The sequence below is a fragment of the Stenella coeruleoalba genome (genome assembly GCF_951394435.1).
Source record: "Stenella coeruleoalba genome assembly, chromosome: 5".
Taxonomy (NCBI): Eukaryota; Metazoa; Chordata; class Mammalia; order Artiodactyla; family Delphinidae; genus Stenella; species Stenella coeruleoalba.
The window spans coordinates 138,911,219-138,924,611 of record NC_137150.1 but is presented as its reverse complement, the minus strand read 5'-3'; the positions used below and the strand labels follow the sequence as shown (position 1 = coordinate 138,924,611).

Here is a 13,393-nt window from a genome sequence, read left to right as displayed (position 1 = left end):
ATTTAAAAACTCTTTGTCAGTTTCTAGCTCAGGCAAAAACAGTTCATCTTCCTTTCATCCTCTTTGTTTCTTAAGGACCCTGGTGCTCTGGCCAAGATGCCCTGCTTCCCTAGTAGCCTTACAAACACTTCAAGAAACACAGATATGTGTGTTACCAGCCCCCAGGGCCCAGCAGCTCAATGGCCACTGTGCTTTTTCCACCAATAGATTATTTAACCGGTTACATGTCTAAGTAGCAGAAACTTCTTAAATTTCTCTCCCTGTATATTTTCAAAACAACACTTCAAGCTTAAGAGCACCCATTCAGAGCTCCAAACGTCATCCTCCATTCCTGTATCCAAATGCATCCAGACTTCCCCTTTCTCCTCATTTATATCAAGGGGAATCAACTGACATGACCCTCTTCTGTATCTCCTCCCCACCTGCCCCATCCTCCACTGCAGACCTGAGCACTGTGGCTTGTCAGGTGGAAAGACACAGAACAGAAAAAGGTAACCACAGAAAGGCCACGGAAGTAAAGATTGGCTTAAGTGTCTTCTTGGAGTGACCATGCTTGGCGCTGGGGAAGAGAGAGCCACTTCATCAGACCGCATTCCCCACTCAGGTCCAGTCGGGGGGTCTTGACAGGAAACACCCTTCACAGCCCAGCAATTACTCCCTTTCGCCCACCATCTCTTAGTCAAGCCACCAGCCCTTCGAAGGGGAAACGGTTGCATCTCTACAGTCAAGAGATATATGTGCCCAAGAGAGCAGCCTTGATGGGAAGAATTTTATGTCTCTATTTTCCTGCCACCCAGCCTGAGGAAGTAGCTTGAACTCGTACCAGGGGCTCACAATTTGTCACGTAGGCCCATCTGCTTTGTGAAGACCCTTCATACGTCTTCCTGCCTGGCTACCTTGGTTGCCGCTAATAGCATCATTTCATTCCTCCCGATACATGGCTGAGCGTCAATCAAAGCTCCCCTTCCCCCCAAAGGCCTGGGAGGCACACGTCACTGGCAAGCTGTATGTATGGAGCTGAATCCCGACCGCAGAAAGAAATATTACAGCCTGGAGCCGCCTGGAAACTCAAGTGAACATCTACGCCAGGAAGGAAAGATGGGGCTTCGAAGGCACACGCTCAGCAGTAGCTCCTCAGGCCAGTGGCAACTCCAAGGCAGAACAAAGCCAAGGCCACCTGATCCAGCAAACTGCCGGAAGCCCAATCTGTGAGTCTGGCTTTCCCAAAAGCTAAATGGGGAAAACACCCACTGGGGACATTACGGCAGAATCGCATCCCAGTACTTCTCCTTTGAAGATGCACAGGCCAGAAAATGGTCCTGGTTATATGCACATTTGTTTAATATGATTTTTGGATATAAAGAATCATATTTTCTGCATATGAACTCTAATTCATTCATGAGTGACACCAATGCTAACTCAGTGTTGGAAAGTGAACGTACGGTGTCCTCACGGTTCCTAATGGGTGGTTTTCTTTATGTTTAATGTCCCTTGGAAGGAGGTGTCCATCGAAAGTTGCCTAGCAACCAGGAACACCTGCGATCGTGCCTCTGCCTGGAGCCCCAGACTCACACATCCGTCTGCACGCCCCATACCTCTGTGTGGACGTCTAACTGACACATCAAGATTACCAGCCCCCAACTGAACTTCTGGTCTTTCCCAAAAAAACCCACTACAAAGAGATACTACGTGTCCCAGCCCCATTCCTCCATGCTGGCCCGTTGACTTGGAGGTGAGCAAAGGCCACGTTTGTCCATCATGAATGTAATGTAATCACCTACCATAGGGGAAGGGTTTTTAAGTAGCAAAAAAAAAGTCCAAAAGGGAGAAGAATGTCTGAATCACCTGATACGGTTGCCTACTGACACGTTGTTCTGGAACACTGGATTCAGAGGACTTTGCAGGGAGAGAAGCAGTCTCTGCAACAGCAAAATGATTTTAGAGTCACAAGTGACCAAAACCACACTACCTATTCTACCAATTCCAATCCATAAAGAAATACCTTTGCTTTTAAGTAGTACCCCTGGCATCAATAATCTGTAACCACACACGGTTTTTTTTTTTAAGTTTACTTGAGGTTACATATTTTTAGAACTTTATCTTTCTAATGAAATTAAAAACATAGCAAAAGGACTCAAAATCGATTCCTTTCTTGACAGGTTAGTCTCATCCAGAGACAAGATGAATCCATTGCTTTAATGGCTCGTCGAGGGAAATAAACACAGGGGAAAAAAAGGAGCCAGAGAGGTTCAGTTTGGGCCATGATTTTGGTCAAGCTACTTAATTAATCATATAAAATATTAATGAATAAATATTCTATCACAGGAAATTCTGCAAGAGGCTTTGATCAGATTATCAAAGGAAACTGTCTATGCTTTGTGGAATTCTTTTAAATCTGAAGCATACAATTTGGAATGTACCTAGGAGACAGCCACGGAAAAATGGAAATTATGGGGTTGCCAAGAATAGAGTCCCAATCTCAGTGAACAAAAGTTTTCTAGCATCTCGGTAAGAATCAATTAACCAAAACTCTATCTCTGGAATTTGTTTTGCCGGCAACTTGTGAGGGCCGGTCTCCCTCCCCAACCGCTGAGGGGTAATTTGTACCATCTCTCTTTCTCTCAACTACTTTCAAAAGGATCTTGGTTCAGATGCTACCCTTGTCCCTCACTAGTGACAGTGGTTTCAGAGACACCCCCCCCCCCACCTTATGACTGTCAGATTGAAGAGGAAAAGATTTCTTGCTGAATTTCAGACTTAATTGAAGTTTGGGGGCAGTTACCCTCGATGTATTCAAATGCCTCTTCACACACTTTAAGGTAGAAGCATTTTTTTAAAAAGAGAGAAAACACTGAGAAAAACATTATTTTTAAAAAATTCTTAAGATTTCCACCTCGATTTCTTTTAAACTTTAGACAAATAGGTGGGTTTTGACTGTTATCTTCTCCTAGAATATTTCTAGTTCTGGAATGTCGCTTTCTTCTAAAAATTACTCCCCAAATAATGACCGCCAACCACTAAGGCAGCCGCCTTCAGAAGCCGGTGTTTGATGGGTCAGCCTCTCTCCGGACACTTTCTCTTCCAGATCTTTCCGCTGCACCCACCTGGCCACTGACTTGTGGTCCATGGCTCATCTGAACTGTAGCCATAGTTTTCATTCCCGCTTTTTAACTTTGTCCCAGAAGTGTCTTTGTTTGTCTTCATATTTGCAGATTTCCTAGAATTAGACCATTTGAAAAAGCCAAATGTTAATCAGCAATGGCTGCTCGTGTCTCACGACTCCACCCAGAGCGTTCACACACGATGCACTCACCACAAGGCCGACGCTCGGGCACTGGCCTCTGGAGGGTGGCTAGCAACGGGATGTACCCTCACAGCCACCAGCACGGCCGTGTGGGTGCCCTGTGTCTCGCACACTCCTCTTATGGGGAGAAATGGAACTTTATCATGATAGGTCCATAGACTCCAGTCCCCTGGTGGTTGGTGCTCAACTCTCAGACACCAGTGACCAGATAAAGCAGGGCTGGCCAGCTATGACCCACAGGCCAAATCCAGCTCCCTGTCTGTTTTTTTAAATAAAGTTTTACTGGAACCCGTCTGCTTCCATATTGTCTATGGCTGCTTTCCTGTTACAGCAGCAGAGTTGAGTAGTTGTAACAGAGAGCACGTGGCCCCCAAAACCCCAAAGTTTCACCATCTGGCCCTTGATAGAAGAAGTATGCCAGCCTCTGAAATAAAGCAGAAGTTGGTGCAGCTTCCCAGGGGAAAGAAGTTTGGCAATGGATACCCAAAGATTTTTAAATATTTATGCTTAACCACTAAGAATTGATTATAATAAGCAAGGGAAATACGCAAGGGTATGTGCAAAGATTTATCTGAAAGAATGTTCATTCATGAGCTATTTATACCAGCAAAAGTGCAAACACAGGTGCCCAGCCATAGGTAGGGAACTAGTAAAATAAATGACAATGCATCTCTAAAGTGGAATTCCATGCCACCTGTAAAAGTTATTACAGGTGAGAACTCTCCTACACTGCTGGTAGAAGTGTAAACTGCTACACCTACTTTGAAAATTGTATGGTAACATCATCTAAAGCTGAACACATACCTGTCCTATGACCCAGCTTGCACTAATAGATTATACCCAACAGAATACAAAACAGGAATGAGGACTGGTATACATGTCACCAAAAGACACACACAAGATCGCTTAGTGCAGTAATGTTCGTCACGGTCCCAGATGCCCTTTAAGTGTGAAATGGAAAAATCAACTGCTTGTATACCCCTTACTTGGTATTATATAGTAAGAAACCACTGACATCTGCATTCAATAATATGATTGATCTCACAGCCTGAAGTTCAAGAAGGCAGACATATCACATGACTTCATTTATATCAAGTTTATACAACTCTAACTTCTGGGGATGTGGGGATAGATGTCAGAAGACATGACCTTTGAGGAAGAGGCAGCAGATGATTTCATGGAGGCCTGAGTAGGGGCTGGGGTCCTGGGGGTGTCCTAGTTCTGCGTCAGCAGTCCAGGTCCACATGCTTTATGAAAATTAATCAAGCTACGTACTCACGATTTGTGTACTTTTCTATAGTTATATTTTAATAAAAAACTTTATTAAGCAAATGAAACAAAAACATTGCAGGCAAGTATTTGTCAACAGAAATAATCTTCAGAATAGTGTCAAGTGAGGAGAGAAAGATATTAAATGATGTTTATTATGATCCAAATTTCACAGAACATATACGTGTGTGTATCTTGGTGAACACACATGTGTGTAAATATATACGTACTTAGGTAACAGTTACTTCTGGGCAATAGGGGTGATTTTAAAACCATTTTTTATAAACTATCTTTACTTAAAAATTTTTTTCTAAAATAAGTATGCATTGATCCTATAGGAAAAATATATATACGAAATATATATATATATATATATGTTATTTTAATGCAGTAGAAATCTGTGAGCAGCTAGAGTTAGCACTGTTGACCCAGTGGGAGGGGAAACAGGTACAACACAGGGGCCCCAGTGAGCTGCCCCATTTTTCTTCCCTGGGCCCAATGCACTTGGATCTAAGGGTAAGAGCTGCACACGGACAAGAGCTCAGGCCCTGAGCAAGGTCAGCTGGTTCACATTCAGACCCTTCCATTCTCTGGACAGGAGATACTGAGCACATTACTTAACCTCCCTATACCCCTCAGCTTCTTCATCTACCAAATGGAAAAAGAGTCTCATAAAATCATTGGGAGAATTCAGGAAGATAACCTCCACCAAGTGTAAAATAGCCTGACACGCATGCTAGGCACTCATGCCAGCTCTTACTGTCGCTACTTGTGTCATGATTATTATTGCCATTGTTATTGCTGTTCTCTACCCATTGCCTTGAATAGCTGTTGATCACTGTACCACGTTTTGAAATCACCTAAGATCCCAGAGAATAGAATTGACATTACACAGTCAGTAATGACGAACAGAAGAATTCAGACCGCCACCCTGCTGGTGATAGCAGTTGAGAGAAATTCCAGTATAATTACAGAGGTCAGTTTTCCTTCCTCTCCTCTTGTCCCAAGTCAGGCCCCAAAGGAGGTGCATTTTCAGATTTCTGCTTTGTGGCATCCTCAGAGAAAGCGAACCACGTTATCACCAGGGAGTGACTGGGGTCGAGGGAAAATGGATGGTATCTGTTACATGATGATTACATACATCGTCCTTCACCACACGTAGCCAGAAGATATTTTAAATCACAACATTTCACATATTAAAATTATCTAATAAAATACTGAAAAGTAGATGGGGTTTTAACACTCCCAACAAAATCACCACTGTCTAAAAAATCCTTCCCCTGAGTGTATTTATAATTATGTAAATATTGCAGACATTGAAACTGGCTTTAGTAAGTGCTTGACATAGTTACCTTAAAAGTGCTTGCAGTTACTTCTGGACAGCCGTGAGGATGGCAGGAATTTCTCTGTCCCTCCGCCCTGAACAGTGAGCTGTGAACACTCCTAATCTGTCTGCCTGTTCGGTTTCATTGCCTTAGTCACCCAGCTGGTCTCACTGTCTCTACCACCCCAAAAATTCCAGCAGGACCTCTGCCTGGTTCTTTGACATCCTTGAAATGGCCCTCACATCTCTAGCCTTGACTCAAAGCAGGAGGGCCAACAGTCACAGTACAGAGTGTCCTCTTGTGGAAAGAGTTGCGAATGCCAGACACCAACTAAATTCCACTCCACTTTCCTAAGTGAGGAAGTCAAACTTAGGCAGTAGGAACCTACCTATTTTACTCTGCAATTAATGTTGCCCTATGAGTTTGTGATTGGCATATGTGTTTTTCAGAGTTGTCCCTTTTTAGTACCTAATTTTGAGTAACATAATCCTAAAATCCCACAGCTCTGTATGTCTGTGTTGGTTGGTTTTCATTTGTTTTTTATTTTCAGAAAATTGATGTGATCTCAAACTTACCTTATTTCACTTTGATAGCTAGATTCTGCCAAAAAAAAAAAAAAAAAGGAAGAAAATCACATTAGCAAAATCAGGATAGTTATTCTGAAAATAAAATCTCATCGATTTTTCTAGGTCCCCTGATTTTAAATACTCACATTACTGAGTGTTTGTGATCCAATAGATATTAAGCTTCCCAACAGTGAACTATCAAATGACTTCCAAGCTTAAGGAAAGCAGAATTCGCTATTCACTATCATAAATATAAGTATTTGTGATACTTGGGTACCTGAAATATAGTAGGTGCCCAGTAAGTACTTAGTGAGTACTGAATCTAATTTCTGAGGTTATAAAGACTCTACTGTTCACCATAAAGAGATGCTCTGTGTTCCCAGTCCGTGCTGTCAGTCATTCAGTACTTACCTGTTCAGGCACCATGCCAGTGCTATGCAAGGTGTTATTTCATCTAATCGTCACAACAACCCGAGAGGTAGGTGTTAGCATCATCATATTTTTAACAAACTAGATACTATTACAAGAGTATAACCATGTCTTTAACAGATAAGGAATTTCATTGCTTCAGCACTATATTTCTTTTGTTCTGAAATACATTTTCAATCAATATGTACCAATGTTATCAATTCATACAGTTGTGTCCACACCCCAAAAGCTCTCATTAAATTGCTAATGTTTTTCATCAATGGATTCTTGGACTGGAGGGACTCTAGCATTTCACAATGGGGAGTAACACACAGCAGCCCCCATCCACCTGGCACTAAAGCCAGTGTGCTTTGCACTTTAGCCATCCCAAGCTTTATCAAGATCAAAAAAATATTCATTTTCCTTATATTTTGGATAATGTTCTCACTTATTTGCAGTTCTGACAACATCCGCTGATTCACACTTCAAATTGAACCTCAGAAGCAATCTTATTTGAATTGAAGGGGAGAGATTATCTAGTGTCCCTCTGGTAATAGAGGAATGTCACTAGTGTTCCCGTGAAGCTTCGACCCCAAAGCCTCCAGGCCACGCTGAGTGGGGTCCTCAGCCATCCTCAGTCAGTCTCCAGCAAACCAGGCAGAGTACTGAGAATTCTCCAGGCACCAACAAAGCAGAGCTTTATTTTAAAATACTATTTAAAACACTTGCTATTTAATATTTGTAAGCATGGAAATAATTATCATGGGACAATCCAAGTGTTCGCTGGATCCTATACATTTATGTCAAGGTGAAGTGTAGCGGCCATTGTGAATCAACTTTTCAAAGTTAAATGAAGGATAAAATCTAGGACAGATCATGATCATACAAACTTTTATTATGTTAATTTACTTAATTCTCATAACCAATCTATAGGATAAGACTTATCCCCATTTTGTAAATGAGGAAGCTAAGAATCAGAGAATCTCCCTGGTGCACATCCTGTGTGGCCACAAACCTTCTTACTAGGCTGGCGTGGGACAGACAAAAGCCTGAGAGATGCAGAAGTCCAAATAAATAGAATGTTCTCCAAATATGCCACAATAGCTAATGTCAGAAATAATAATCTGAAGGCAATGAACAATCCTAGTCAGTTCTAAATTAAAATTTAATTTATTCATAGTTTTCATTAAAATCCAGTGGTTTTCTTTTTTTTTTCTTTTTTTTTTTTTTTTTTTTTGAGTAATGCATCTGTGGCACACAGGGTAACTCCTAGGTAAAAACAAATTCCCATCAAATATGGGTCAACAGGTATTTACTACTTTTCACTTCTGTTTCCTAAAGAATAAAGGTATACCACAGAATTTATTCCCCAAGGACAAACCAAACCCATTCAGGAGCTAAGGCTAGACAATTAGCCTAGTTAAGGCTGGACCATGAACTTCACATGGAATATCTCACTAAGAGAACTATTCTGAGTAAAAGAGTTGGGTAACATGGTGCCTGGCAGACATGCAAAAAGCGCTCATCGAGTGACAGTTAGTCTTAATAAAATTAAAAGTGCAATTAAACTGACATGTAGCTAAACATCAAAACTCTAAAATTAAGAAAATTAATTTAATATTCAAATTTAAATATTTAATTTAAATATTCAGTAGGAGTACGTGGAGGTTTTATGAGAGAAAGAAAGACAAAGATGGACACACACACTCAACACTTGGAAAGTCCTGAGCTGTCCATGTGACAAAGTCCCTGTGGTTTCTGAAATCACAAACTAACTCCAGAATAAGCCCACCCCAATGTTGATGAACTCACCCTAATATTAATAGGCTCACCTCTATGTTGGCCTGCTCCCGAAACAAGGCCACTCCTTCATATATCTTGGGGTATCTCAAAAGACTTAATTTAGAAGACATGTGTAACTAGTTTTATTTACTTTATTTGTACTACTTTTGTTAACAGAAGACCATGTTTTTCTTTCTACCACTACACCAATATTCACCTACAAAAGGAAACTCAGAATTCTACAAAATAGAAAATAATCTTTTGATGTGTTCATATAGGTGGGTATTATTCTAGAAAAAACATAGCATCTAAATGACAGATTGGGACAGCCTTATATCCTTGCCAGTAAACACAAAACTCAAATAGTCAGTGTCTTTGATGAGAAAGGCACTGTCTCTTCACCTTCTCAAAGTGTGAAGATCTGTCTTCCTTGGGCGGTTGACTCAGGCCCCAGAGGAATGTCTTCCTTCCTTGAGAAAGTTCTTTCCCTCTCTATGAATGGCATGCATTTCCTTTCAAGGACTCTAAAAGCCAATATATCTTTTGAAAGAGCTGATGAGCTAATGAACTGCAAATGCTTGTACCAAAAGTTCAAAAATATATATAAATCTGTACGAACAACAACAAAAAAGTTACCTTCTTTCTCTCTCCTGGAGACACAGCAGCAGAATATTATAATCAGAACAATGATCAGGATCAAAAGCAATGACAATGATACTGCAAGTAGAACTATGGCCCAGGCAGGCAATGTTGTACCTGGTTTATCAATACTGTCTATAAGGTAGAAAGGAGAAAAATATATATTTTAGTGATGCTTGCCACTGTCAAGGGTATGTAATCACTGATTCTGCCACACTATAAATTAGATTATGTTTTCCAACAATGTTGTAACTATTCAATCTGCTACAGCCAGATGTCAAAGGCCAAGTTCCCTTCGGTGTGCTTAAATATTCAATGCTCTACGGTATTTTTCATTACAGTGTTCGTTGCTGCCAATAAATACCAGCCTAGTAACACAGTCCAAGCATTCTCTGGTTAACTCCTCTAAAATTCCTGAGAGGTGAATAAGCTGGTCTGGGCCATGACTCCCTGAGGTTGGAACAGTGGTTTCCATGCTCTGACATCCTTTACTTATTCAAGAAATGCTTATTGACTGGATATAAGCCCAGGAGTGGGATTGCTGAATCAAAACTCTAATTTGAAAAGATACACGCACGCTTATGTTCATAGCAGCACTATTTACAATAGCCAAGACGTGGAAGCAACCTAAATGTCCATCAACAGATGAATGGATAAAGAAGATGTGGTACATATACACAATGGAATATTACTCAGCCATAAAAAAGAATGAAATAATGCCATTTGCAGCAACAAGGATCGACCTAGAGATTATCATACTAAGTGAAGTAAGTCAGACAGAGAAAGACAAATATCATATGATATCACTTATATGTGGAATCTAAAAGAATGAAACAAATGAACTTATTTACAAAACGGAAACAGGCTCACAGACTTAGAAAACAAACTTATGGTTACCGAAAGGAAAGGGGATGGAGGAGAGATAAACTGGAGTTTGGGATTAGCAGATACAAACCATTACGTACAGAATGGATAAACAACAAGGTCCTACTGTATAGCACAGGGAACTATATATTCAATATCCTGTCATAAACCATAATGGAAAAGAATATAAAAAATAATATATATATATATGTATAACTGAATCACTGTGCTGTACCGCAGAAATTAACACAACATTGTAGATCAACTATACTTCAATAAAATAATTTATTTAAAAAAGAAGTATGTATTGAGCAGCTACTTCTGGACAAGACTGGAAGGATGACCTTGGTTCTCATTTCCATGTCCCCACCCATGGAGAGTCAAAGCCCAGAGGAAATCAGAACAAACTGAGAAAGAGTCACTCCCAAAGGAACCTAGTGCAAGTTTCCACCCCAGTGCTACCCACACCTCACCTGCAATTCGCTTCTCTTCTAGTAATTGCCCCTCACATGGCTCTCTGGGAGCCACCTTCCTTAGTGTCGACTTTGCCTTCTTGTTCTATCCAGTAGTCATGGAGGTGGGAGAGAGGAAGGATCAGGTGGGGCAAGGCAAGCAGAAAAACAAAGGAGCCAGGATATCGCTTGCTGCTTGTTTTGTTCAAATCTGTACAGAGATTAACGGACATATAACTGAAAGTCTCACCTACTCTCACCTGTTTCAAGCTACGGCTCGTCACCAACTTATTTTTAGGAATGGAAACGACTGTGACACTTTTGAAGTTCCTTTCATCTTATTTACACTAACGTGTCTAGTAGTACTTTAACAATGTAAAGGGTTTTTTTCCCCCAGAAAGTAATTGCAATGATGTGTTTTACAAGTTGTTGATAGCAAAGACATTTTCCTTAGAAAGAGTTTTGCCGTACACTACTTTAACTAGGGTGCTGAAATAGTGATTGTGCAAAATACATTGTACTAATTAAGCAAGCTAGAAGTACTAAGAAATTTGTGATTATTATGTTAATTTCTGGACCAAATAAAAAAGTGCAGTCAAAAAAAAAGGGAGAGGGAGAGCTGGGAAGAGAAGGAAAGAGAGAAGAAAAGCCATTTTGATTTTTCATAGCCATGTCCTAGCTGTAACTTTCTACTACACATCATATGGTTGTCTAGATTCAAATTTAATTTAATTTAAATTATATACAATTAAATACTCAGCGCCAGTCAGAGTGGCCACATTTCAAGGGCTCAGTTGCCACAGGTGTAGAACCTCAACTTCATCAGGGAGTCCTGTGGGACCACGCCGCCTAGGCATGGGCTGTGGGAACTGCACGCGTGTTCCAGACAGCCCTCATCCAGCATTTCACTTCTCCTACTGAACCACGTTGAAGTCAAACCACATGTACGTTGGTCAGCTTAAATGTGAATTGCTATTCAAGAAAGTCTGTCACTCTACCCTGAGTGCGTGGGTAGCACCTCAGTGTAAATTTGTGCTATTTTATTAGATGCTAGTCATTAGAAAAGTATTAAAACAGCAGACTTCCTATGAAGGAAGATAGGGTTTGCTTTTAAATCAATGGCATTCCCGCACTTTGGAACTAGAGATATAGCTGGAAAATGTCTCTTGGATGTTCTTACTTAGAGTTTTCTTTGAAATCATAGTTTCAAAGTTAAATTCTCAGAATAAGTTGCAGGAATGGTTAGAGATGATCACTAGTGTTCTGGTGTCGACATCTGGTTGCTGATTCATGGGCGAGCTAGGATCCCACTGCAGAATAATCCACAGGCTTATCTCAAAGCAAGTGCTAAGATCCAGGGAACTCTGTGCTTTGAAGAACTATGTAATATGAAAAGATATTTGTCTTTTGCCCTTTGTGCAAGGTTTGTCTACATTACCTACAATGGTTTTTACATTTCCTTCTTTTTTTTAACATCTCACATTCGACGCCATATTAAATGTCTATGAAATTGACCACTCTCAGGTCCATTCTTCTTACACTTCTGCTCCTATGTAAATTAGACTTAGTCCCCACAAGGACTGTGTCTTATTTTCCTTATACTCCAAGCACCTGGCACATATTGGACACCTTGAACAAATGAATTGATAGATGGATGGATAGATGGATGGATGGACAGATAAAAGAGGCTGAATTTCCTTCTGACTCTACATGGAGAAATCTGTACACCAGGCAGTCAGCTGCCTCTGAGCCAGACCTAGGACTCACCTTTCTCCCATATTAAGATGCTGAGACAAGAATTACAGGACTTTAGAAAAGTCAGAACTAATGCCATCTATCTCTGCATCAGTCACCATTTTTCTGAGGTGAGCTGGGACTGATAGAGATAAGAAAAGAGTTACCCTCCAAAAAAAATGAAGGGGGAAGGAACAGGATTATACCCTTCCCATGTCCCATACATGCAACTTTAAAACAAGCCAGTCCCTAAATTGGGAGACTGGGATTAACATATACACACTCCTGTATATAAAATAAAGAACAAGAACTTACTGTATAGCACAGGGAACTATACTCAATATTTTGTAATAATCTACAAGGGAAAAGGATCTGAAAAAGAATATATATATACATATATATGTATATATATAACTGAATCACTTCGCTGTACAACTGAAAGTAACACAACATGGTAAATCAACTCTACTTCAATTTTTAAAAATAAAAATAAAATAAAATATAGTATATGGTCCAAAACCAACAAAACAAGCCAGACCCTTCACATCCAGAGAGGAATATGGCTCATCCCCTCGCTCCACAGAAAACAGAATCCCAAGCATCTCCTGGAATGTCTATTGTGCACACGGATTCAGAGCCCACCTCCCGTGATGCTGAGTCAGGGGTCTGGAATTGGTACCCCAGGGGATTCTGATGCTGGTGGTTGGCGACCCACACTTTGAGGATCCCCAAATGCAGCCAAAATGTAAGCACCGCCCAAGCAACCTGCCACCTTAGAGGGCACCCCTATATTCTCCCTCTCTCTGATGTGATGATAAACTTATTAAGCCCAGAACTGCATTTAGGATATTCACAATCAGACCACTCTATGGAAGCTTCCTGTCTGACAGAGCCCTTTGGGCTTTGCGTCAGTGGAACCAATCAAATCTCACGGCCACCGTGTCCCTGTGCGCCCTTCGGCCTTGGGCTCACTCATCGGTAACCATTCTCACCCCACCAGGCTGTTCAGAGACTCGAGAGATGGGGGTCAACGTGCAGAACGCTGTGAAG

The 13,393-nt window shown here is 40.8% G+C and overlaps 1 protein-coding gene across 1 annotated transcript in view; it reads right to left on the bottom strand.

Moving 5' to 3' along the window:
- Positions 1–13,393, bottom strand: part of IGSF5 (immunoglobulin superfamily member 5) — a 43,082-nt gene that overhangs the window by 6,135 nt on the left and 23,554 nt on the right. The window contains exons 5-7 of the mRNA XM_079922762.1: positions 6,474–6,498; positions 3,105–3,217; positions 1,846–1,919 (exon numbers count right to left, since the gene is read on the bottom strand). Of these exons, the coding sequence (XP_079778888.1) occupies positions 1,846–1,919; positions 3,105–3,217; positions 6,474–6,498 (212 nt within the window). The remainder of the gene's footprint in view (positions 1–1,845; positions 1,920–3,104; positions 3,218–6,473; positions 6,499–13,393) is intronic.